This window comes from Aotus nancymaae, unplaced genomic scaffold (genome assembly GCF_030222135.1).
Source record: "Aotus nancymaae isolate 86718 unplaced genomic scaffold, 86718_ANA_hifiasm-v0.15.2.pri h1tg000064l_1, whole genome shotgun sequence".
In the NCBI taxonomy this organism is placed as follows: Eukaryota; Metazoa; Chordata; class Mammalia; order Primates; family Aotidae; genus Aotus; species Aotus nancymaae.
In genome coordinates, this window is record NW_026988479.1 from 25773583 (window position 1) to 25799385 (window position 25803).

General features: G+C 43.2%; 1 protein-coding gene across 2 annotated transcripts; it reads left to right on the forward strand.

Annotated features, from left to right (window-relative positions):
- Positions 1–4335: 4335 nt before the first annotated feature.
- On the forward strand, positions 4336–25355 carry SMIM3 (small integral membrane protein 3). 2 transcript variants are annotated; one of them, XM_012448549.2, is made up of 2 exons: positions 4336–4424; positions 24045–25355. In XM_012448549.2, the coding sequence occupies exon 2, from the start codon at positions 24056–24058 to the stop codon at positions 24236–24238; it is 183 nt and encodes a 60-aa protein (XP_012303972.1). In that variant the 5' UTR covers positions 4336–4424; positions 24045–24055; the 3' UTR covers positions 24239–25355. The 2 variants fall into 2 exon arrangements, with proteins under 2 accessions (XP_012303972.1, XP_064222599.1); XM_064366529.1 differs by lacking the exon at positions 4336–4424 and adding an exon at positions 11561–14171.
- Positions 25356–25803: the final 448 nt, after the last annotated feature.

A 25803-nucleotide genomic window follows, 5' to 3' on the forward strand; every position in this document is an offset into this window, starting at 1 on the left:
GTTTCCTCTTTTATTTCCTCACAGAGATAATGGCAGGCAAGTAACTGAGTATGACTAGAAATATACAAACATTTAGCAGGCCAGCATAGGTCAAAAGCAATCATTATAATGTCTCCTGTGGACACACATCCCTTTTGCATTTCTTTTTTTTTTTTTTTCTTGATACAGAGTCTTGCTCTCTCACCCAGGCTGAAGTGGAGTGGTGCGATCTCAGCTCACTGCAACCTCTACCTCCCAGGTTCAAGCGATTCTTGTGCCTCGGCCTCCTGAGTAGCTAGGATTACAGGCATGCACCACCATCCCTGACTAATTTTTGTATGTTTCGTACAGACAGGCTTTTGCCACGTTGGCGAGGCTGGTCTCAAACTCCTGGCCTCAAGTGATCCACCCACCTCAGCCTCCCAAAGTGCTGGGATTACAGGTGTGAGCCACTGTGCTGGCCCTTTTTGCATTTCTTTAAGTGGTAAAATAAAGCATATACATTAGTATAATCCAAAGGTTTATCAACTCTCAAACATATAAAAATAAGAGGCAAAGGTGTGCAAATGGTGTATAATACCATGCTTGGTGACCAATGTTTTTGCATTCCCTCTTTCTTAGAAATTATCTGAGCAGCTAAGATTATTCATCAGTTTCCTTGATCTAGTATCAATCTAAATTCTCAGTTTATTAGAGACCTTGGAAATTATGTTTAAGCTGATATATTACAGAGTAACATAATCACTGATGATTGATGACATAAACTATTTAGGAAATTCAGATTGACTACAATCTCCACGATAAAACACTCTTCATCACTCTCACATCATTTTGCTTTATCTTCTTCATGGTTTCACAAACTGATATCATTTTGCTTATTTATTTGCTTACTTATTTTTTTGTGAATATTTTCCCACTAGATGTAAGCACAATAAATAAAGATAATTTGTCTTCCTTAGTGCCTAGAATGTGTAGGAGATATTGAATAAATAGCTTCGAATAAAGGAATACAGTAATTCTTCACTCAGCCTCCTTGGTAGGTTCTTGGAAACTTTGATTTTAAGTGAAGCTATATATAAGGAAACCAATTTTACCATAGACAAATGGACATAAAGAAGAGTTAAGTTCCTACAGCATATTTCTGATAACAAAAACCACCAAACTTCTAAATAAAGACTAAAACACTTCCAGTATTGAACATTGAAATAATTGTGAGCCATACATACATTTAAGAAAGATTAGTAAAAATAAGGAAGAAAATTATTTACCTGCTTATTTTAATTTAGAGTTCGGGTGGCCAGAGCCTGTCCTGGCAGCTCAAGGCTCAAGGCAGTAACCAGCCCTGGACAGGACATCATCCCATTACAGAACACACTCACACACACACAGTCATTCACACTGGGACCACCTTGATACGCCAGTTTGCCTAACATGCACATCTTTGGGACATGGAAGGAAACTGACTGGGGTACCTGAAGAAAACTCATGAAGACATGAGGAGACTATGTAAACTCCACACAGACAATGGTCCCAGCGGGGAACCAATTGTTTTTCCTCATCAACGTTATAATGGAAGGATATTATTCAGGGATCTGCTGTACATGAATAAAATCTTTACTCATCATAATTGTACCAGATGTGAGGAATAGGTCTCATTTTATTGTTTTTACAAGTAAGGAAACTGAGACATTAATAATCCTTTAGCTACTGGATGACAGACTCAAAATTTTGGTTTTCTGATTTCTAATACAATATATCATAGTATTCCCCACAACTAAATAAATATATTTGTACAAGTCAAAAATGAAAATAAAAAGTCTTGTGTAGATATGATTCCTAGAGAGGGTGTTTGCTATGCATTGCATCCTAATGGGTGTCCCTTTAGGCAATGACTTGTTTGTTTGTTTTTTGGATACAGAGTCTCTGTCACCTAGGCTGGAGTGCACTGGGGCAATTTGGCTCACTGCAGCCTCTGCCTCCAGGGTTCAAGCGATTCTCCTGCCTCAGCCTCTCCAGTAGCTGGGATTACAGGTGCCTGCCACCATGCCCGGCTAATTTTTGTATTTTTAGTAAATGGGGTTTCACCATGTTGGTGAACTCCTGACCTCAGGTTATCCGCCTGCCCCGGCCTCCCAAAATGCTGGGATTACAGGCCTGAGCCACCGCGCCTGGCCAAGGCCTTGTTTTGATGGAAGCCAATGTCATTAGACTACAACTTCTTCTGTATGAGTTGCCCCCACTCTCAGGGGCTCTCTGAGAGAGTATTATTTCTTTGGGATCCTGATGGTTTTCTCTTTGGAATAGTTGTAATAGAGGACCAAGGAAGTTGTGAGTCTTCCCTGGCTTTTGCTGTAACAAAAACTTGATTGCTGAAATTGGCTATTTTCCCTTCTCCTACATCCCAACACAGCATTCATTATTCTTCCCTTCAGTGCTCTCTTAGCAAAATCAGTCCAGTCAAGGCAGCTGATTTAACGTGGTATGATCCCATGGGGATTCAAACTTTATTTCTGGATTCTTTTAGGGTCCCAGGGCAAGTCAGTGTTAAAGAGATACTAATAAACTGCTAAATGGAAAGGGAGACTAGGCCTTAGCTGGCTCCAGTCCTAAGCTACCCCTTGTCTCAGAGGGAAGTCAATGTTCATGGCAGGGCACATGGAGTTACCAGCTGTCCACCCAAAGGAACTCTTCTAACCAGGGAAAACATTGTATTAAGATTGTCCTCTTGTTACAGTAAGCCAAGATCACACCACTGTACTCTAGTCTGGTGACAGAGCAAGACTCCGTCTCAAAAATTAAAAATTAAAAAACTGTCCTCCTTCAACTCTTTTTTTTTTTTTTTTGCTATTAAATGAGGGTTTTGTATTAAACTGTTCAGAATTGGGTTGTCCTTGTTTTTAGGATCCCACATTATCTCTTTTGAATAAAACATGTTGTTGGGTGACAACCCTTAGGGTTTTTGTCAAATCATTTCCCATGTGAATCCCCTTTATCCTCATTGTCCTTGGCTTAAGAAGATGGTATCTGATAATGATGATTTAGAGCTAATTTCTGCTGACCTCATCCCTGAATCAGAGGAAACAGCAGGGAGTAAGTTCTAAGTTCAGGGCCCACACCGTATCAAGTTTAGGCCTGGGGAAGACAGTATGGCTCTTTCCAAACCCTCCAAAACACGACTGGGCTCCAAGACTGCCCAGGGTCTCACTGATATTCAAGGCTTGGGCTCCTTTTTTCAGAAGAGTAAGATTAAAAAAAACTTCTAGCCGGGCGCGGTGGCTCACGCCTGTAATCCCAGCACTTTGGGAGGCCGAGGCGGGTGGATCACGAGGTCAAGAGATCGAGACCATCCTGGTCAACATGGTGAAACCCCGTCTCTACTAAAAATAGAAAAAATTAGCTGGGCATGGTGGCGCGTGCCTGTAATTCCAGCTACTCGGGAGGCTGAGGCAAGAGAATTGCCTGAACCCAGGAGGCGGAGGTTGCGGTGAGCCGAGATCGCACCATTGCACTCCAGCCTGGGTAACAAGAGCGAAACTCCGTCTCAAGAAAAAAAAAAAGAAAACTTCTGTAAATTAAAAAATGTTGGTGCCGAGATGGCACTCCATGGATCACATGGAGGAGACAGAAGATTGCAGAATTGGCAATGTCCTGAGTGGAAGCTGGGCCACCCACAGTGGCCTGGGAAACCTCTGGATTCTATTGGGCTGTTGATCACGTTGAGTTGGGCTATTTCATTGTTATCACAAAATAAACAGGATGCTCAAAGTCATGTTCTGGCAGAGAACCAACCAGCTTCACACTGGTCCTCTAAACCAATCCTCACAGCAGGGCTGGGAGACAGGTGTTACCTTTCCCACCTTACAGAGAATGAAACAGAGAGGCAAAGCCTCCGAAGGACCCCACACTACCGACATTGCAAAGCAGGATCTGAGTCCGGGCTCCTCCGTCCAAACCCACCTGCTAGACTTTCTTTCCCATGTCTAAACTACAGCTGGAAGGGTCTTGGAGGACACATTTTAGGCCAACTCTCTCGGTTTACAATCCAGAGAGCGGAGACCCCCGAGAAGCCGAGTGACTTGTCCAAGGCCACGCAGCGAGTGTGTGCAAGGTGGGAGGGGAGCCCGAGACGCCCTGTCTCTCCTGTCCTCTCAGGTTCCTTCCTCTCCGCAGCCCGCAGGGGACGCTGGAGGAGGAGCTGAGCCGAGTGTGCCGGGGCCCCGGGCCGGGGCGTTCCGGGGGCGGTCCCCAGCGGCCGCGCATTCCAGAGCCAGCCGCGCGTACCGGGGCTCGGAGGTGCCGGGGCAAGTTCCGGGCGCTGCCTGGAGCCGAGGTTCCAGGCCTGGGGGTCGCTTCCAGCCTCCAGATCTCGTGCGGTTCTGGGGACCCTCAGAAGCATCGAGCCATCCCTACCCTGGGAAATTTCCGCAGACTCGCCGGGATCTGGGGTGAGTGGGGCCACCGGCGGGTTGTTTGTGGGACTCTGGCAGAGCTGATCCTTTCGGACTCGCGACCTCGCTTTCGTGCGGCCCCTTCCCCAGGGCTCCCAGCTCTCTTCTTTATGTCCTCTCTCTCCTCCCGCATGTCTCCCTCTTCATCACTTTTGCATTTCTTCCCCTCAACCCCTCCTCCCTTTTCTCCCGCTGTCAACCCCTAAGTTCGAGCCACCTCGTGCACAGAATATTGGGCCTGGGGGAGGCGGAGCTTGGGTGGGCGAGCCCCAGCCACACTAGGAGACAGGCTTCTCTCCGGGTCCCCTGCCTTTGCCTTCTCTGGAAGCCTCCTCGGGCAGACTGCCACCTCCTGGCTCTCCAGGCCCAGCGTCAGGGTTCAGCGCCCGGGCCTGAGCACCTGCTTGGGCGCTGCGCTGGATTTGGGTCTTTGCACGACTCAAGACAGCTGCTTCTCTGTCCCGCTTTTGTCCAGGCCTCGCGTAGAAGGCGCCAGGAGTTTGGAGTCCGGAGTGGTGGGTTCCAGTCCTGGTTGTCACTAGTCGCTTTACCATCCTTATTTTTCCATCAGTGAAATGGGGAAAACATTTTTGTTTTTGTTTTTGTGTTTGTTTTGCTTGCAGAAAGCAAACGAGAAAGGACGTGAGAAAAGAATCTTGGAGAGAAGCCTTCCTTCACTCTCCCTCCTGCTGGTTATCTGCCCCTTTCCTGAGGACGTAGTTGTTCCAGTTGCCGGTTCTTTTGCTCCCTTCTCTCCCCTATGCCAGTTTCTTGAGGGTAGGGACTGCCTGTATATCGTCATCTCTGAGGCATCTTCAGCTCTTGGCACAGGGCCCAGCTAACAGTAGGTGCTTCATACATACCTACTGAGTGAAAGGATGAAAGGTGTAAACCCCCCAAATCCATTCAAATTTCAGGGACTGTTATTCTGATTGAGGGCCAGGCTGCGCGCTTACTCATGCAGCTGCACTTGTTTCTTCTGGACCAACTGAAATCCTGCTGCCCCTGGGGGCTGAGTCGTCTCCCGTACGTCTGTAGTGAATACTAAGGTCCTGAAAGCTCCAGGGTGTGGTGGTGAAGCCTGCGCAGTCGCACAAGTATCAGAGATTCCTTGAACATCTGCTATGATGCCTGGTGCCACTGCAGTGGGCACCTGTTTTGGAAGGATTGGTGATGCCTGAATGGGGTGGAGGTGGGAGGGGGAAGAATGGTTCTCTGGGGGTCAGGAGACCCTCTGAGTTACCTTGATGGAGGCATTTCTCCTCTCTGGGCCATGCCCTCACACGTCTGTAAAATGAAGATGCGGATGTGGAACAGATGTTTGTTTGTCTATGGTTGAGCATGGCATGCTCTTTGGTTTTGTGGGCGGCACAGCAGTCCTCTAGACACACGCGAGGCAGCACAGCCCTCTAGACACACGCAAGGCAGGACATCATGTGCTTCTGCAGTAACAACTGAAAAAACCAAAAAGTGTTTTCCTGCCCCAACTGGGACCTCCTGTTCCCAGCTGTCCTTGGTTTATGAATCATGCTGTGGGGGTTACAAGTCGTGCTTCATGAAGTCTTCCACACACTGACCTCTCCGGACCTCAGAACTGACGCTCCATGCCTCAAAAGGTCTGGGGAGTCCCAGAGAACAGCCAGAGAACCACTGAGCTGTGGTGAGGTGTTAGAGACACAAAACAAATGAGAGACTCTGGGGGCCTGTGGTTGGGTCAGATCCTGGGCCTTTGGGGGTGACAGACCAAGGGGATAAGGGCCAGTCACAGCCTCAGATATTTTCCCAGCCATATTCCAATCCTTCTTTAAACACTGCCTCTGTTTCTCCTCTATGGATTGAAATATGCAAACAAAGGAAATACTTCCAAGGAAAGAGGATATCTTGATTGGGTTTACACTACCACGCGTGGCACTGGCATAGAAAATAGGCACGTGTACTCACAAACACAGTTTATTGGAGTATAGTAATAAATGTTGGCATTGCCACACCCTATATTGTCCTCCCAAACTCTGACTGGCTCAGTAAGCTGAATGATGTCATAATGATCATACTTGTCATTTACTGAGTGCTTACTATAAGTTAGGCATAACTCTAAGTATTTTACTTGTATTAATTCATTTAGGCTTTACTACAATCCTGTTAGGGAGGGACTGTCATCACCTCCATTTACAGATGAGGAAACAGGTCCAAAGAGAGTAACTCGCCCTTGATCACACAGAAAGTAAGTGGCAGAGCTGTAATTTGAATGAAGGCAGCCTGGCTCCAGGGCCTATCCTCTGAACTTCATTGGAATTGGGAGTATCAGGTTCAGATCTTGCCTCTGTCACTTACTTTCAGGGTGACCTGGAGGAAGTTAAGTGAGAATTTGATAGACACTGTTCTAGTGGATCTCTAGAGACCTAGTACCCTTCCAACTCACTAGAGAAACAAGGTGAACCTCAAGAGAGAACGGAGACATCTAGCAGTAAAGGCTAAGATGTAGGTAGTTAGGAAGGGGAATTGGTCAGAAGTACAATTGCCTGGCCCATTAAACAACAGCAAGCCAGATTCATCGTCTAAACCGTATACTTTAAATTGCTTAGTTGTGTAGAGCTAGAGTTTCCTTATTTTATTGATTTGCACTCTGATTGGCTGATTGGATATGTTTCTTGCTAGTGACCCACTATATTCATTCTGGAAAATGAAACAGAGGCAGGAGAAGAAGAGACAGAGAAAATGAAATGGATTCCTCAAATTAGTTTCAATTAATGACGATGCAAACCTGGCATAAAAGTCTCTACTGCTAATCCCCTGCCCCAGGCAGACATTCGTAATTAGTACCTTGCTCCTTACCCACCACCAGGCCCTGGACTGCTTCTTAACTCAGTGCTCTGGACACCCCTACCAGGTGATACTGGAGCTTTCATCCGGTTCTCCCAGACTTCCCACTTCATTCTTCTGGGTATGATCAAGGAATTCACAAGCAGCAAAACAGGAAATCTTTCTGTTTGTTTCCTTAGGTAGTAGGTGCCTTAGGAAACACCTTTGGGCTTTTTAAAGATTAGTTTTCTCTTCGTTTTACTCTTTTCTGTTTTTTCTCTAACAACTTTCAACCCAAGACCATCCTGGAACTGGGGACATGGCTGTGGGGGAGGTTGGATGTCAGGAGAGCAGTCAGTCTTTGAGAGCTGGCCAGACCTTTCGAGATCACCCTGTCCATCCATTCCAATTGATGGACAGTAAAACCCAGGTCCAGCTGGGAAGAGTGACTTACTCAGGATCATATAGTATGTATTTGTTTTCTAGTGCTGCTATAACAAATTACCACAAATTTAGGGGCTTAAAAAGATGCCTACAAATTTATTATAGTTCTGCACATCAGAAGTCCAATATGGGTCTGTGAAAATAAAATCAAGGTGTCATCAGGCTGTATTTCTTTCTGGAGGCTCTAGGGGAGAATCAGTTTCCTGCTTATTTGAGTTGTTGGCAGAATTCAGTTCCAGTGGTTATAGGGCCAAGGTCACTGTTTTGTTGCTGGCTGTGAGCTGAGGGCCATTTCCTGCTTCTAGAGGCCACTGCCTTCCTTGGCTCATAGCTCCTTTCCTCCATCTTCAAAGCTAGTGACAGTAAATCAAATCCTTCTCATGTCACATCTCTCTGACCCACTCTTCTGCCTTCTTCACTTTTTTTTTTTTTTAAACCCGGGGCCTCGTGCAGCCTTCTTCACTTTTAAGGGCCACACGATCAGGTTACAGCCATGTGATTAGGTTACACCCACCTGCATATCCAGATAATCTCATCTCAAAGTCCTTGACTTTAGTCACATCTGCAAAGTTCCTTTTCCTTCTCTTCTTTTGGTTCTGCCCTCTGAGTCATGCTTCCTTTTTCATATTCAAGATTCTGGAGACCAGGACATAGATGTCTTTGGTGGCGGCAGTGGGCATTATTCTGCCTTTCACACACATGAGGCCCACTTTGGGAGAGCCACCTGTTCAGGCTCACACATTGAGGCAACACATTACCGCCGACCAGTGCTCCCACAGCTCTGTCACAGAGCCTCCTGCCAGCCCCTCTCATGGACAGTCTCCTTTGTCAGCCCGCCACACAGCAGACACTTAGTCACTGGCAAATGGCAATGATGGATGGTAGTGGCTTAAACAGGATGCTGGGGATTTGGCCTGGGCTTTCTCCTCTGCTAGCTCTCTGTTGGTTTCTGAGACTCTGATTGGCTGGGTCAGATGGTACGTGCTGCCTTACACAGCTCTGGCTGTGTTCTGATCTCTTTGAAATATCCTGGTGTTTTTCCATTTTTCCAGCCACAGAGAAGCAGATGGAAACTCAGGCAGGGAACAACTCTGTAGCTTGTTAGGAAGTTTGGAGAGACAGGGGCCAGTTGGGGTGAAATGAGAACACAGTACTCCTTAGGGACCTCGGGTCATTGGAGAAAAGCCTGTGATTTGATTCATTTCACATTTTTGGTAGTTGTATGTCCTGTCCATTCCTTCTTCTGGCCCCTTTATTTGGACCAAAGGTCCCTGATGAAATGACTGTGCTGGGTTGGTAAATGTTTGAGGCTAACTGTTACACAATGGGAGAAGAAATACTTCCAAGAGTAAATGTGAAGCTGGTTTGTCCTTCTCATATTGTACTTGGCATGGGAAACCTGCTCCCCCTTTTATCAGCCTCCCTGTCCTCTTCTGAGAACAGAAAGATTCACATCTTGGGCAACAACTCTGCTCTCCCAACCCCTGCTCCTCCCTCCCCACCTCAGTGCCCATGAGCACATGGAGTCAGAACTCGAATTTGAGCTTACCAGCCCAAGCAAATCAACAAGTGGGAATCCTGGAGGACTTCATTCTGAAAGGCCAGTTCTCCTCTGCCTGGCATGTCCAGGGTGGGCTGGGGAAGAAAGAAGCCCCCATAATCCTTTCTGAATGTACAAAGAGCCTAGAAAATGATAAAATCAGAGGCTGCCATGTTATTTTGGAGACAAGGTTCTGACGTTTAGGATCATTGGAACTTTTGCAGGAATGAGGATTCTTTCTGGACCTCTTCAGTCAATTGGGTTCCATGAGTAAGCTCACATCTGAAATAGTCTTCCTGTATTCATTTCTTCATTGATTTTATATTTGTTGGCACTTATGATTGACAGGCCCTGTGATAGGTGCTGAGGGACACAGCAATACACGAGGGATGAGGCTTCTGCTCTCCTTGTGCTTGCATTTGAGGGAGCAAAGGAACAAGTCTTTAGCCTGGTAGGAAAAAAGCCAATAAAAACAAGCAACAAACAAGCTAATTTTAGATTGTGAAAAAGCGTATGCAGAAAATAAAACAAGATAAGAGTGGTAGTTTAACAGAGTGGGTCCAGAGAAACTTTACTAAAACATAACATTTAGGTTGAGGTCATGGACATTGAGACAATGGACAGGGGAGGGAAAGAGCGTTCTGAGAAGGAACAGTAAGCGCAAAGATCTTCAAGTGGGATCAGCTCCTGGGACACAGTTGTGAGGTTCCCCAGGCTACAAAGTGGCCAGTGCGGACCCCCATCTAGGAACCTGAATTGCCCTCTCTGTCTGGCTTACATGTTCCATTCTTCCCTGGCAACCTCAGCAGCATCTTCTGAAGGTGGAGCCTTTGGAAGGGGTCCAATAAGGTAGACAACACTGGTAAACCCTCTAGTCCTGTGCCTTGGGAACCATCAACCTTGCTCACATTCTGCAAAATACATGAAGAGTCATGCATCTTTGGACGCCCCAGCATCAGTGACTCGGAGCTGGTTCTAGCTGTCTCCTCTCTGGCCACTGTGGCTGGTGGAAACAAAACAGCCAGAGCACGGTCTGCCCAGAGCTCTGGGAGTGCTGGGCTAAGGCCACACCCATAAGAAGCCACCTGCCTTTATCTGCCTCTTCTCCCACTTTGGGTTAATTAAGCTTGCCTGCCAGCAGGAAGCCACTTCTTTTATTGCCTTCTTCCTCAGTGAACTCTCTGGCAGTAAAACCAGTTGGATAACCATTGGCAAGCCTCAAAAGTTGACTGTTAGCTGCAGCTCAGATGTGGAGGCTGTAGGTTTCCGGTGAGAGGTTCAAGCTGGGGACAGCTTAAAAGTTTTTTACTTAAAAAAACTTTTCAGTGTGGTTTTCTACACTGGGGCCAGATCAGTCACGAAGGAGTCACGACGCAGTCACGGCACCCTAACTAACGGCAGGGCCTCTGAACTCCTTTTTAATTCAGGAATGATGCTGAGTTCACCAGCTCAGTTTAACTTTGGGAAGCCCTTTCTGTGTACTAGGCGTTGTCCTAAGTGCTTGATGTGCATTAGCTCATTTAACCTCCAGCACATCCCAAGGAAGTGGTTGCAATTATTCGTTATTATTTCCATTTTACAAATGAGGAAACTTAAGCTCAAAGAGGTTAAGCCTCTTGCCAAAGCCACCAGGGCTACATATGGTTCCAACACATCATGTATCTCATCATCTCTGGGCTTTGCTGATAGCATCTGTTCTGTTCCTCCTGCCTTTCCCCACAAGCTTTTTGTTTTATCAGTATCTGAGAGGGATGTCTTGAAATCCAACTATAATTGTGGATTTGTCTATTTCTCCTTATAATTCTGAGATTAGGTACATAAAAATAGAAACTCACTTTACCTTTCTGGTATCTCTAGTAATACTTTTTGCTGAAAAGTCCACTTGGCCTTATGCTAGGATGGTGCTACCAGCATAGGTGAGTCATGGTTACACAGTGTTTTACTTGTATCCTTTGACTTTTAACCTTTCTAATCCCCAGGTGTCTCTTATAAAAAATATATATGTATGTGTGTGTTTTATTTTTATTTGTATATACCCTAACAGTCCTTGTTGGTTTGGGTTTAGATCTACCATCTTTCTCTATGCTTTCTATTTGTCCCCTCTATTCTAAGTCTTTGTTGTTGTTTTTCTCCTCTGCTGTTTTCCCCTGGAAATTGTACACTCTTTTTTTTTTTTTTTGAGACGGAGTTTCGCTCTTGTTACCCAGGCTGGAGTGCAATGGCGCGATCTCGGCTCACTGCAACCTCCGCCTCCTGGGTTCAGGCAATTCTCCTGCCTCAGCCTCCAGAGTAGCTGGGATTACAGGCACGCGCCACCATGCCCAGCTAATTTTTTGTATTTTTAGTAGAGACGGGGTTTCACCATGTTGACCAGGATGGTCTCCATCTCTTGACCTCGTGATCCACCCGCCTTGGCCTCCCAAAGTGCTGGGATTACAGGCGTGAGCCACCGTGCCCCTGGCCCTGTACACTCTTTTACTGATAATTTTAGTGGCTACCATAGAGATTATTATACGCATCCTGGATTTAACAAAGTCTATTATGATTTGATTCTTCTGCCCTTTCTTAGGCAATACAAGAAAATCAAAATACTGAATTTTATTTCTTCCACTATTTGTTTGTTATTGCTCTTGAACACTGTTATTCTGTATTTTTTTTTTTTTCTGAAAATATCTTTTTTTTTCTTCTTTTTTTGAGACAAAGTCTCATTCTGTCACCCAGGCTGGAGTACAGTGGTGTGATCTTGGTTCACTGCAACCACCACCTCCTGGGTTCAAGTGATTCTCCTGCCTCAGCCTTCTGAGTAGCTGGGACTACAGGCATGTGCCACCATGCCTGGCTAATTTTTGTATTTTTAGTAGAGACAGCGTTTCACCATATTGGCCAGACTGGTCTCAAACTCCTGACCTACCCACCTCGGCCTCCCAAAGTGCTGGGATTAACAAGCATGAGCCACTGCACCCAGCTAGATTTACTATATTTCTAATTATGGATTTCAGTTTATATATTCTGCTAGGAGTTCATGGGACTTTTGTATGCAAATTGATGTCTTTCATCAGTTTTGGAAAATTCTGTTATTATTTATTTCAATATTGTTTCTGCCTCATTCTCTCTTTTTTCCTTCTGTTACTCCAATATATTTATGTTGTACCTTGTCACTATATCCTCTCTCTCTCTTACCTGTTTTTTTTTTCTGTATTTTCCATCCTTTTTTTTTCTCCCTACTTCATGCTAAATACTTTCCCCTTGCCTTTCTTCCAGTTTATTAATTCTCTCTTTAACTATGGTTAATCTACTGAATTTTTAAGGCCGTCTACTGAATTTTAAATTTCTATTATATTTTTCTGTTCTAGAATTTCTGTTTGGTTCTCTTTGTTGTTGTTGTTTTTTGAGACAGGGTCTCACTCTGTTGCCCAGACTGGAGTGCAGTGGCCCAATCATGGCTCTCTGCAGCCTTAGCCTCCTGGGCTCAGGTGATCCTCCCAGCTCAGTCTCCTGAGTAGCTGAGATTACAGGTGCACACCATGCCTGACTAATTAAAAAACTTTTTTTGTGGAGATGGGATTTTGCCATGTTGCTTAAGCTGATCTTGAATTCCTGAGCTCAACTGATCCACCTGCCTTTCCCTCCCAAAGTGCTGGGATCACAGGTGTGAGCCACCACTTGTAATCTCTATTTGGTTCTTTAAAAATATCTGTGTGTTCTTTCTTATAATTTCAAATTCTCTGTTAAAATTCTCACACTTGCAGTTTTTTCCTCCTTGAACATAGTAAGCAAGATTATTAAAACTATGTGTCTGTCTGATGACTCCAATATCTGGAGCCCCCATAGACTTTTTTTTCTATTGTCTGTTGTTTCTGATTATTTTGTTTTTATCATCCTGTCTTTTTGCATTCTTGATTAATTTTGGTTATGTGTTGGACATTATATTTGTAAAAAAATCATAATTTGAGGCCTATAGTGATGTTATTGCCTCCAGAGAGGATGTATATTTGCTTCTGCCAAGCACCTGGAGATTCCTTAATTTAATTTCAGGAGCTATGATAATACAAAGCTGAGTTGTAGTCTCTGGGAGGACTGGTATACTTCCAGTCCATCCTTTGCACTAAGGGTGCTTTTTTAAGGTCCAAGCTCAAAGTGCAGAAGTTTTACTCCCTATCTTGATAGTCTTGGACTCCAGCTTTTGTCCCCTTAGCCTCCTGAGTCTGTCACAACTGTGTAGTCTCCGTTCTCCATGAAGGGAAAAGCTACTCCAAATGACAGGCTCACCTCCCTGGATTTTTGCCTTCTCCCAAATCTTAGACTGGTAATTCTTCATTATTTCGTTAGCTCTTAGTGCCTTCAAGCAGGTTTTTTTGGTCCCACTTTTCTAGCTGTCTTCAGTAAAAGGCCTGGTCCAAATTGTCTAGTCCACCATTACCAGAATTGGAAGTACTGATTTTTATAGATTGCATATCTCTTCTTAATTCTCTAAGTATGGAATGGCTTTCAGCTAAAACAATGTTTGACCTGGACTTAGAAGAAAGCTGTGGGTCTGGTATACTCCATGCTTACACACTGGGTCTGTGTGGACTCTTTGGAGGTAGCTGTAGTATAGCGGTAAGTTCAGGATCAAGATTCCTGAGTTTGAATCCTGTTCACTTAGCTTTATGATCAATAGCTGGCTAACCTCTCTCAGCTTTAGGTTTTTTTTTTTTTTTTTGAGACGGAGTCTTGCTCTGTCCCCCAGGCTGGAGTGCAGTGGTGCGATCTCAGCTCTCTACAACCTCCACCTCCCAGGTTCAAGCAATTCTCCTGCCTCAACCTCCTGAGCAGCTAAGACTACAGGCACCTGCCACCACATTCAGCCAATTTTTTGTATTTTTAGAAGAGACGAGGTTTCACCATATTGGCCAGGCTGATCTCAAACTCCTGACCTCGTGATCCACCCTCCTCGGCCTCCCAGAGTGCTGAGATTACAGGTGTGAGCTACCGCACCCGGCCAGCTTTAGTTTTCATAGCTGTAAAATCCCCACATATGATTTTTGTGAAGTTTTAATAAGTTAATGAATGGGATTTGTTAAGCAAATACAAATAATATGAATTTGTGAAATGAAACAAATTTCTGTTTTTACAAATTTAAACAAATACAATTTGTTAAGCAAATGCTGGCTCGTATGACCCTGTGTTTGAGGTAAGGGGAGTGGTACTTCACTTCTCTGTGCTTCTTGAAGCACAGAGTAGTAAGGAGTAAGTAATAGTAACTCCTGAGAGAGTATCTTGCAAATACCAAGTATTTGACATATGAATAAATGAATGAATATCCTGGACAGAGTTACTTGTCACAATAGTACTCAACCAAAAAGAAAAACAATATTATCTTGTCAGAGAGGAAAAAGTTGCTTTCTAGTGAGTCTAGTGAGTAGATAACACAGGCTTGTTGCCTTGAATCCAATTACCCTAAAACTATCAACTTGTGGGAAATTTTAATTTATGAAATTTGTATAATTTTTTATATAACTAGAAAACTTGCCAAGTGGCGGGATTGGCTGGAGCAATGATTCTTTTGCAAAAGGACTTTTAGTTGCTTAAGAAAAATGGTCCTAGAAGTAAAACTTGGTGTTTCCTAATCAGGCAATAGGGCTTCCCCTTTCCTGCCTAAATTGGATCAAGTGGAATACTTGATAGAGAGAATGAATTTTCTACCTTTGGAAAAAATAAAATTTGGCCATGTGTGGTGGCTCATGCCTGCAATCCCAGCACTTTGGGAGACTGAGGTGGGTGGATCACTTGAGGCCAGGAGTTCAATACCAACCTGGCCAACATGGTAAAACCCCGTCTCTACAAAAAATACAAAAATTAGGGCACGGTGGTACACGCCTGTAATCCCAGCTACTCAAGAGGCTGAGGCACCGGTTTGCTTGAACCTGGGAGGCGAAGGTTGCAGTGAGCTGAGATCACACTACTTTACTCCAGCCTAGGCAACTGAGCGAGACTCCATCTCTAAATAAATAAAAAAACTTTTTTTCCTCTTTTATAGAAACTACATTGTTTTTTCTCCTCCTTACATTCAGTCTTGTTAGTGGATACAAAATAGTCATTTTGGGATTATTGACTTCTCCATTAAATTGGCTAAGTTACTTAACCCCTATGGACTGAGGAGGAGTAATTTACATCCAGTTCACAGGTATAGGACCTGTCTTCTGATGGGATGGCATGTTTGGTACTAGTGGCTTTTCTGCTGGTGAGCTCAGGTGGTTTTAGTGCAATTTCTTAGACAAACTTATACTGAACATATGTCAAAGCTTATTATTTGCTAAGGAGGCAAATAGCAGATAAAGTATGCTAGTTCAAAACGATGAGAGTAGGTCCGACTGATGTTTTACTTCCTGCAGTCATAAAAACATATTCTTATCAGTGATAGGCATAAATTTGTGACATAAATGGTTTGGGCCATATCCAATATGAACCATTAATTAGAAATAACAAGCAATAGATCTGTGAGGCAAATGATAAATTAATGTATGACTATTAGTTAATGTACCAAGAAACAAGGTTTTACGCACTCATGCTAGAGAGGTCAAATAGAAGTCAGATAGGAGAAGCTTAGAGTCCTGCTTTTTCTCAAGCAAATATTTCTAGTGTGCAATTAAAGATGCTGAGCATATGGTTTGCTTACCTCTTATTTGGGAGACAAAATTTTTCTTTCATAGTAGGGAGAGGTGGAAGTGATTGGAAGCCCTGTTACATGGGGAACAACAGCTCAGCGAAGGACATGTTTGAGTATTGAGAAGAGTAAAACAGGGAGAAAGAGCTCCCTGTGTCCTCTGACACCTGACTCCATCTATGGCCAGCCTTGGAATCCTGGAGCAGTAGCTCTGGAAGGGCCTTTGGAGAACAGTGCAACTTGTGACTTTCAAACTGTATTTTGAGGAGCCTGGGGAGTTGAGGGGAATCTGAACAGCGGAGCTGCACTGCCAAGTAAGCCCACTGCACTGAGCAGGGATGCCAAAAGACAGCTGGGTAAATTTTTTTTTTTCCGATTTGTTTCAGTTAGAAGAAAAAAGTGGGCTGGGCGCCGTGGCTCACGCCTGTAATCCCAGCACTTTCGGGAGGCTGAAGCAGGTGAATCACCTGAGGTTGGAAGCTCAAGACCAGCCTGACCAACATGGAGAAACCCCGTCTCTACTAAAAATACAAAATTAGCTGGGTGTGGTGGTGCATGCCTGTAATCCCAGCTACTCGGGAGGCTGAGGCAGGAGAATCGCTTGAACCTGGGAGTCGGAGGTTGCAATGAGCAGAGATCATGCCATGGAACTCCAGCCTGGGCAACAAGAGCAAAACTCCATTTCAAAAGCAAAAAAAGAGGAAAAAAACAATTTTAATTTCATAGCATGTAAATTTTGTGTGTTATGATTTAGTATTGTTTTTAGTTTGAATTACGTATGTGAAGGAGGTGGGCACCCTAATCTCTAGTGCTTAGGGTCTCTGAGATACGTATTCAGCTTCTCCTGCCAGCCCCCCACTTTCCAGGCTCTACTAGAGCAGCTTTACTTTAACTGTTTGTGTATTGGGGTTACAAGTACAATTTCATTTGCAAAAGAATTATATTGGTACAGTTTAGGATACAGGTTACAGAAGAATTTTCATTTATTCATCTACTTGCTTTGTTTTTTTTTTGTTGTTGTTATTCTGTTTTGTTTTAGTTAGAGGCAGCAACATAATCAGATTTATGTATTTTAATGATTATTCCATCAAGAAGTAAGAATACAGGAGGGAGAAGACCCCTGGACCTCAGTGTCACCATCTGTGAAATGGGACTGGTTCTAGCTTTAATGTTCTAGGATTCTTGATTGTGGATGAGCCCTGAAGCCTGAGTTCCTGTATATGACAGGTTTTACTCGTGAAAATCAGCCAGGCATTTGTATTCCTGGCATTTGAAGTCACAAAGACTGTTTGATGTTAATGGGTTTACAGGAAAGGGCTCTCATGGGGTTCCTTTAGTCTAAGGCAGCTAGCTGATGATGTAGTTAGGAGACCACAAAGAATGATTTATCCCGCCCCCGGTCCTCTAACAGTTTCAGGCTCCTGTGACTCATGCTTCTGTGTCTTAGACCTTGGAGAAAGTTACTCCATTTCCTAGGCTGAGACAGGGCCAGCCTGTGCTTCTGTCTCCTCTGCAAGCCTCAGCAGATAACCCTATGGCCCTGGGGAACTTTGTCAGAGGCTTCTCCTTCATCTGGAAACTTGCCCAGATCTGCCCAGCCTGGCTACAGAGCACCTGGGAATCAATTTCCAAATCTTAATGCCAGAGAGGGTCCTAGAGGTCTTAAAGATGTTGAGTCCAGAGGTTTGCAAATCTGGGTGCACGTTGGAATCACCTGGCAATGGGAAAAAGGGGCTCCTCCTCATCCACTTTTGAGTCTAATTCAATATGTATAGAATGAGACCCAGAAATCAGTGTTTTTTTTTTTTTTTGAGATGGAGTCTCACTTTGTTACCCAGGCTGGAGCACAGTGGTGCCATCTCAGCTCACTGCAACCTCCACCTCCCAAGTTCAAGTGATTCTCCTGCCTCAGCCTCCCGGGTAGCTGGGATTACAGGTGTCTGCCACCACCCATACACCATTTTGTGTTTTTAGTAGAGATGGTCTCGAACTCCTGACCTCAGGTGATCCACCCATCTCAGCCTCCCAAAGTGCTGGGATTACAGGCGTGAGCCACCATGCCCGGTCAGTGAAGTCAGTGTTCCTTTATACTGCCTTGAGGTCACTTACTATGGTATATGGCATTTGGTGACTACTGTTCTAGTCTCATCTCTTAATTTTATTTGATTTTAAAATTGTATATGTGTATTTTTACTCTTTAAGACAAAGAGTTATGAAGATAAAACCTCAAAAAAGCCTCTGTTTCCTTAACCCAGTTGGCATAAAAAAATCAGAAGTAATAAATGCTCATGTTGAGAAAATTCGAATGTCATAAAATCATGTTTTATGAATGAAGAATGAAAAGAAAAACCTCTCATTCCTAGTCCAGCTCCCGAAAAGGTAACCACTGTTAACACTTTCCTGAGAGTACACTCAGAAAGTAATTTTCCTGTATATATCCTCACCCATTTACCTACAAAATATGAACAATTCTACAAAATATGAACCAAAGGAATCATCCTACACACACTGTTGTACTTCATTTTTATTTTTTCCACTTGAAACTTTTGGCGCTCATTACAGATCAGATTCCTCTTAAGTGACTAATAAATAAATTAGTTTTTTTAATCTCAAGTATTTTTCATTTATTCCTCCTGCCTAATGGAAATGTAATAGCCTTTGACCAACATCTCCCCATCCCCCCGACCTTCCAGCCTCCAGTAACCACCATTTTGCTTTCTGTTTCTATGTGTCTGATAGTTTTAGCTTCCATATATAAATGAGAACTTGAGGTATTTGTCTTTCTGTCCCTGGCTTATATCCTTTAGCATAATGTCTTCATGTTCATCTACGTTGTCACAAATGGCACTCATTTTCTTCTTTTCCAAGGCTGAATAGTATTCCATTGAGTATATGCCACATTATCTCTATCCATTCGTGGCTGATAGACACTTAGGTTATTCCATAACTTGGCTATTGTGAATAATGCTGAAATAAATATGGGAGTGCAGAAATCTCTTTGACATCCTAATTTCAAATCCTTTAGTTATATGCCTGGAAATGAGATTACTGAGATCATACAGTAACTCTATTTTCAGTTATTTGAGGAACCTCCATTGTGTTTTCCAGAGTAGCTGTATTAATTAGGTAAATTAATATTTGTAGTGCATTTGGAACAATGATTGATGTGGAGTAAGCACTATATGCTTGTTAAATGAATGAATGAATGGGTGAGTGAATGGATACACAGAAATTGCTGTATGGCATTCCATTATATAGATATACCCTTCTTTATTTTACTATTAGCGGACACTTGCTGTGTCTGTTACCTGAACAAATGACGCAGAAAGTAACGTCTTTGTACGTATTTCTTGGGTACTCTCCTTTGGGTATTCAATTTGGTTGATCAGTACCTTACTTAGGGTGGCAACAGCAGACATGGAGCCAAAGGCATTAGAAAGGAAAAATTAGTGATTAGATAAGAATAGGAAGTAGGATTGCAATTAGGAATTTTGCTTAGAACCTAGAATCACAGAAATATCAATCTTACTTTTGAAAGAAACTGCAGGAGATTGTTCCAGCCTTGCACCCTCTGGGCAGGGAATGTATTACATCAGTGATTCCCAAGCTGTGCACTGAAGTGTCCTGGGAGCCCCAGTGAACTCACTGGAAGGAGGGGAGTGCTGCAGGAGTTTTAAGATTTTTGACAGAAATAGTGGTATGTGACATCTCTCAGACACTTTACAAATGACGAGCTTAAGATAGTTCACAGTTTAACACTAATCTTACTACATTTCTTTTGTTAATGTTATAATTTACGAAGTTGATTAAAATACATTTTTTTTGAGATAGGGTCTTGCTTGGTCACCCAGGCTGGAGTGCAGTGGTGTGATCATGGCTCACTGTAGCCTGGACCTACCGGGCTGAAGAAATCCTTCCACCTCAGCCTCCCAAGTAGCTGAGACTACAGGTGCAAGCCACCATGCCAAGCTAATTTGAAAAAAAATGTTGTAGAGACAATGTCTCATTATGTTGCTCAGGCTGGTCTTGAACTCCTAGGCTCAAGCAATTCTCCCATCTCGGATTCCCAAAGTGTTGGGGTTACAGGAATGATCCACTGCACTTAACCTGAAGTTGATTTTTTGGTGGTTGCACGGCATGGCAAGTGCTGGGCAAAAATTAATGTGAAATAATAAGTGAGGATGGCATTATCCAACATTATTCCAAAGTTTCAAAAGTTACATAGTGTTCAGCAGGTGCATATATTCCATTCATAACCAGTTACGAATGAAAATAAAACGTTTTTTTCGTGTATTTTTTTTGCAAACAGCTCCTAAGTTGTTAGGCCATAAATATGTATTAAATTGGTTGATTTTGTCATCTATGATTTCTTTCAACAGCGTTTTGTAGTTTTCCTTGTACAAAACACTGCTAGAAGAAATCATAGATGACACAAACAAATGGAAGCACATCTCATGCTCATGGATGGGTAGAATAAATATTGTGAAAATGACCATACTGCCAAAAGCAATCTACAAATTCAACACAATCCGCATCAGAATACCATCATCATTCTTCACAGAATTAGAAAAAAAAGTTCCAAAATTCATATGGAACCAAAAGAGAGCATGCATAGCCAAAGCAAGATTAAGCAAAAAGAATAAATCTGGAGGCATCACACTACCTTATTTCAAATTACATGATAAGGCCATAGTCACCAAAATAGTGTGGTACTGGTATAAAAATAGGGACCAATATTAGTGCCTAGAAAAATAGGCACTAATAGAATATTAGTTCTCTATTCTGGGTTCTCAGAATAGAGAACCCAGAAATAAACCCAAATACTTACAGCCAACTGATTTTCAACAAAGCAAACAAAAACATAAAGTGGGGAAAGGACACCCGTTTCAACCAATATGCTGAGATGATTGGCTAGCCACATGCCGGAGAATGGAACTGGATCCTCATCTCTCACCTTAACAAAAATCAACTCAAGATGGATTAAGGACTTAAATCTAAGACCTGAAACTATAAAAATTCTAGAAGATAACTGGAAAAACCCTTCTAGACACTGGCTTAGACAAGGATTTTGTGACCAAGAACCCAAAAGCAAATGCAATTAAAAACAAAGATAAAAAGCTGCGACCTAATTAAACTAAAGAGTTTTACATGAGTAAAGGATCAGTCAGCAGAGTAAACAACCCACAGGGTGGGGAAAATCTTCTCAATCTGTACATCTAACAAAGGACTAATATCTAGAATTTACAACAAACTCAAACAAATCAGTAAGAAAAAACCAAACAATCCTGTCACAAAGTAGGCTAAGGACATGAACAGACAATTCTCAAAAGAAGATATACAAATGGTCAATGTGGAAAAATGCTCAACATCACTAATGATCAGGGGCATGCAAATAAAAACCACAGTGTGATACCACCTTAATCCTGCAAGAATGGCCATAATAAAAAAATCAGAAAACAGTCGATGTTGGCGTGGATGCAGTGAACAGGTCTGGGCTCCCAGTCGGCCGGCACATCTGCCGGGGACTCTTGGCCAGCAAGAGGGTTCCAACCTGAATAGGGGAGTGCGCTGGAAGAAAAGAGAGAAAGAATAGAGAAGTCCGGAGGGTCAAGTGAGCTTTTGCTCAAATGGCAAATTTATTTTGCACACAGTTAGTATATATATCTTTGTCCTACTTTGTTTGCAGGAACAGACACCAATATCTCATACATCAAAGGGAACAGAAAGTCCTGGGATACAAGCTTAGGCAGCAGATAACACAATAGTAAAATCAGGTACATAATCAAATACAATCAAGTCATCCAGGTGGGTCTCATTATCAGGTTGGGGAAACCTAAAGTTAAAAAGTTAACTATGCAAGGCACCAGAGAGGCAGTAAGCCTGTTAATTGTGCAAACAGCAGTGAAAGCTAAATTTAAAAAGTTAACTATCTATGCAAGGCACCAGAGAGGCAGTAAGCCTGTTAACTGTGCAAACAGCAGTGAAAGCTAAATTTAAAAAGTTAACTATCTATGCAAGGCACCAGAGAGGCAGTAAGCCTGTTAACTGTGCAAACAGCAGTGAAAGCTAAAGTTAAAAAGTTAACTATCTATGCAAGGCACCAGAGAGGCAGTAAGCCTGTTAACTGTGCAAACAGCAGTGAAAGCTAAAGTTAAAAAGTTAACTATCTATGCAAGGCACCAGAGAGGCAGTAAGCCTGTTATCTATGCAAACAGCAGTCACAAGAACAAGCACAGGACCCAGCAAATGGGTAGACAAAGTCATAAAATGCAGAAACAGAAAATAAACACGATGTCTTCTCAGACCACATAGGTATCACCTTATCGTCTAGCAAAGTTGCTTTTAGATATCCTTTGATCTCAGTTTAACTTTCCCGGATCTCGACTGCCTCCAACGGGAAACTGTGTCTGGGCTCAAGCTCACCATCTGGTGAGGCCCAATTCCGAGGGGCCTCACATGGGAATGATCCCCACAAACAGGGAACACTTCTACCCTGCTGGTGGGAATGTAAACTAGTACAGCCACTGTGGAAAACAGTGTAGAGATTTTTTAAAGAACTAAAAGTAAGACTACCATTTGATCTAGGAATCCTACTACTGGGTATCTACCCAGAAGAAAAGAAGTCATTATTTGAAAAATATACTTGCACATGCATGATTACAGCAGCACAATTCACAATTGCGAAATCATGGAACCAACCGAAATGCCCATCAATCAACGAGTGGATAAAGAAACTGTGTTATACATATATGATGGAATACTATGCAGCCATAAAAAGGAATGAATTAACTACATTTGCAGTGATCTGGGTGAGATTGGAGAGTATTCTAAGTGATGTAACTCAGGAGTGGAAAATCAAACATCGTATGTTCTCACCGATATGTATGAGCTAAGCTATGAGGATGCAAAGGCATAAGAATGATACAATGGACTTTGGTGACTTGGAGGGAAGAGTAGGAGGGTGGTGAGGGATAAAAGACTACAAATATGGTGCAGTGTATACATGGGTGATGGGTGCACCAACATCTCACAAATCACCACTAAAGAACTTACTCATGTAACCAAATACCACCTGTACCCCAATAACTTATGGAAAAATAAAACGACTTAACCCTACTACTAACTACTTAATAAATGGAACTGCTTGGTATTTATTTTGACCTGCGGTGCTGTTAAAAAATGACTGAGACACTAAAGATACAGTGAATTGAAAACGATTGGGAACAGCTGATTTATATACTTATCCATCCGAACTCTTTTAACTGCAAGTGAAAGACACCAAATAGACACTGCTTAAGCAAAAACAGGGAATTACTGGCTCATATATCTGGCATGTCTAGAGTTGCAGATGGCATCAATCTTGGCTGGATTCAGGTGCTCACATGAGGCCACTTGAGGCTCCATCTGTCTTTCCAGCTCTAGGAGGGCTTGCCACTTATGGGAGAGATAGCCTCAGGCCAATTCTCTCCAGACTCACATCCTTTCAATTTAGCAATCCAAGGAGAAAGGATCGTCTTTCCTAAGAGCTTGTGCATAAAAGCTCTGGGGGGAAGACTTTAGTTGACCTAGCCTGGGTCACTTTCCTAACTCTGAACTGTGGTTATGGAGATTTATAATGGTCAACTCTGGGTCATATATCCATCTCTGTGTTCAGGTCAGTGTCCCAACTAAACCATACAGAATAGGTAGGTTCTCCCCAGAAAGGGGTGAATGGGATAAGGGGTATAGGACCAAAAACAATGCATTTCTCATTTTACAGATGAGAGAACAGACTGGCAGTGTGGTAGCTTAATAGTTAAGCAGGAAGGGTCTGAAGTCCCACCCATCTGGGTTCACTCTCTTGGTCAAATTAATGACCTCTTGTCTTTTAAGGCTTTACAGTCCTCATCTGTCAAGTGGGTATAACTGAAGGTAAAAGCCAAGAAATAGAAAACAGTAACTATAGTCCCTACCTCATAGGGTTAGTGGTTCAAGTAATGACTGAATGAGTTAATAGACATAAAGTGTCCAGCATAGGTCTGGCAATAGGAAGCCCTCAGTAAATGAAGCCATTATAATTACTAATCAGGGAATCTTAAAATTTGCAAATGTGGTAAGTGACCCAGGCTTCTGACTCCTGAGGGTTTCCTTCTAACCAGGGAGGCAGGGAGAGTACACAACAGTGATCGTCCTTTCTTGTCTGTTCCAGAGTGAAGCAACATGGATGCAGTCAGCCAAGTGCCCATGGAAGTCGTGCTTCCCAAGCACATCCTGGATATCTGGGTTATTGTCCTCATCATCCTAGCCACCATTGTCATCATGACCTCCTTGTTGCTGTGCCCAGCCACTGCAGTCATCATCTATCGCATGCGGACTCATCCTATTCTCAATGGGGCTGTTTGAGAGCCTCCCAAGAGGGCCGGGTGAAGGATGAGGACAGGCATCCTGTCCCTAGCCTCTTCCTGTCTTCAGAAAAGCAGCAGGAGGGACTTTGGGGCATGGACCTGAGTTCTGGTTTTGTTTCTGCCATGAGCCAGCTGTGTGAATTTGGTCAAGGGACCTAACTCTCTGAGTTCCAGGTTCCTTATCTTTCAAATGGGGATGGTGATCCCTGCCCTTCCTACCTCACAGGGGTGTGAGAACCACCTGACTTAGTGGACGTGAAAGCTATGTGAGCAGTAAACCTGCCACGGATATAAAGGTGTTATGCTGAATGCTGAGAAGCTTTGAAGAACCAGAGAAACCAATTGTTGATGATGGCCTTAAAGGTGGTGAGGGAGATATTGGGGGCAGCACAGACTTTGCCGGTGCCCCTCAGGTCAAACCAAACCAAGCAAGCAAGCACCCTGTCCCCATCCCAAGGAGCCAGCAGGACTTTGACTCAAAGTTATTTTCTTTAAGGTGCCATTCCTTCATGTTTTCTCAGTTTGGAGGAAGATGGGTAGAGCTTTCCAGAAACTTCTCTATGCCAGAATCTCCGCCCTTGTGTAATCTGAAGGATGACTGTGCCATCTTTGGGCACTGCCAAGGGAGTTGGGGTGATGGCCTTCTTTTTGCACTGGAGTCTCACGTCTGTTAGCTTTGACACTCAAAAAATGTTGGAACATGCAGGGTGGCAGAGTTCCCTGCCCAGCTTTTGGGGTCTCTGGCCCCCATCCCCTTGTGTGTGTCCCTCTGTCCAGCTCCTGCTGTAATTAGCTCCATGTGTACCCCCTTCACTCCCTCCCACCAGCACTGCAGCCAGCCTAAGGCAATTGTATTTTAAGAGATGTTCCCAGGACTTTTGGGACCTACTAAAACAATGATGGCTATTTTAGTGTGATAATTTATATTTATGTAGAGATATTTCTGGACCACTGAAGCTCTTCAATACCAATATTAGGAGCATCTTACAATTTATTAAATTATGTAAGAAGATAGCACAGATATCAGGATATTATTGTGTGAAAATGATGCTTTTACTTTGATGTGATCTCATTGATGTACACAATCAATTTCCAATAAAGTGCTAGAATGCGCATGTCTGAGGTCTTTCTTTAAAGAGCAACTGTTAAACTCAGAACTCAGGTAAAAGCCTTACACTGAATTTATCGTCCTTTGAGACAGTTTGAATATAGTAACAGGAAAGAGAAGAATCAAATTTACTTCCAGGGCTCTAGCTTCAGTGTGTGGGTGAAGTTGTGCAGGTTACACACAGATAGTACAGAAGGGAAGAACAGATTTTGAATATCAGATTCAAATAATGACAAATAAGACAATGAACTTAGTATTGGACATGTTGCATTTAAGGTGCTTGTGATATTGAGGTGGACACATTCAGGATGCAACTGGAGATCTGAGTCTGTTCTTGGAAAAGATGTTATGTTTGGCATTAGGGTATGGGGGATTAACCCCTATGGTAGATAAGGCCGTACAAGTAGATAGGATCAGAACATACAGACTTAGAAGAGTGAGGTGCTAAATGCAGA

Bases quoted from the DNA above. Each gene is read 5' to 3' on its own strand.
- SMIM3 (XM_012448549.2), top strand. From the start codon at position 24,056: ATGGATGCAGTCAGCCAAGTGCCCATGGAAGTCGTGCTTCCCAAGCAC.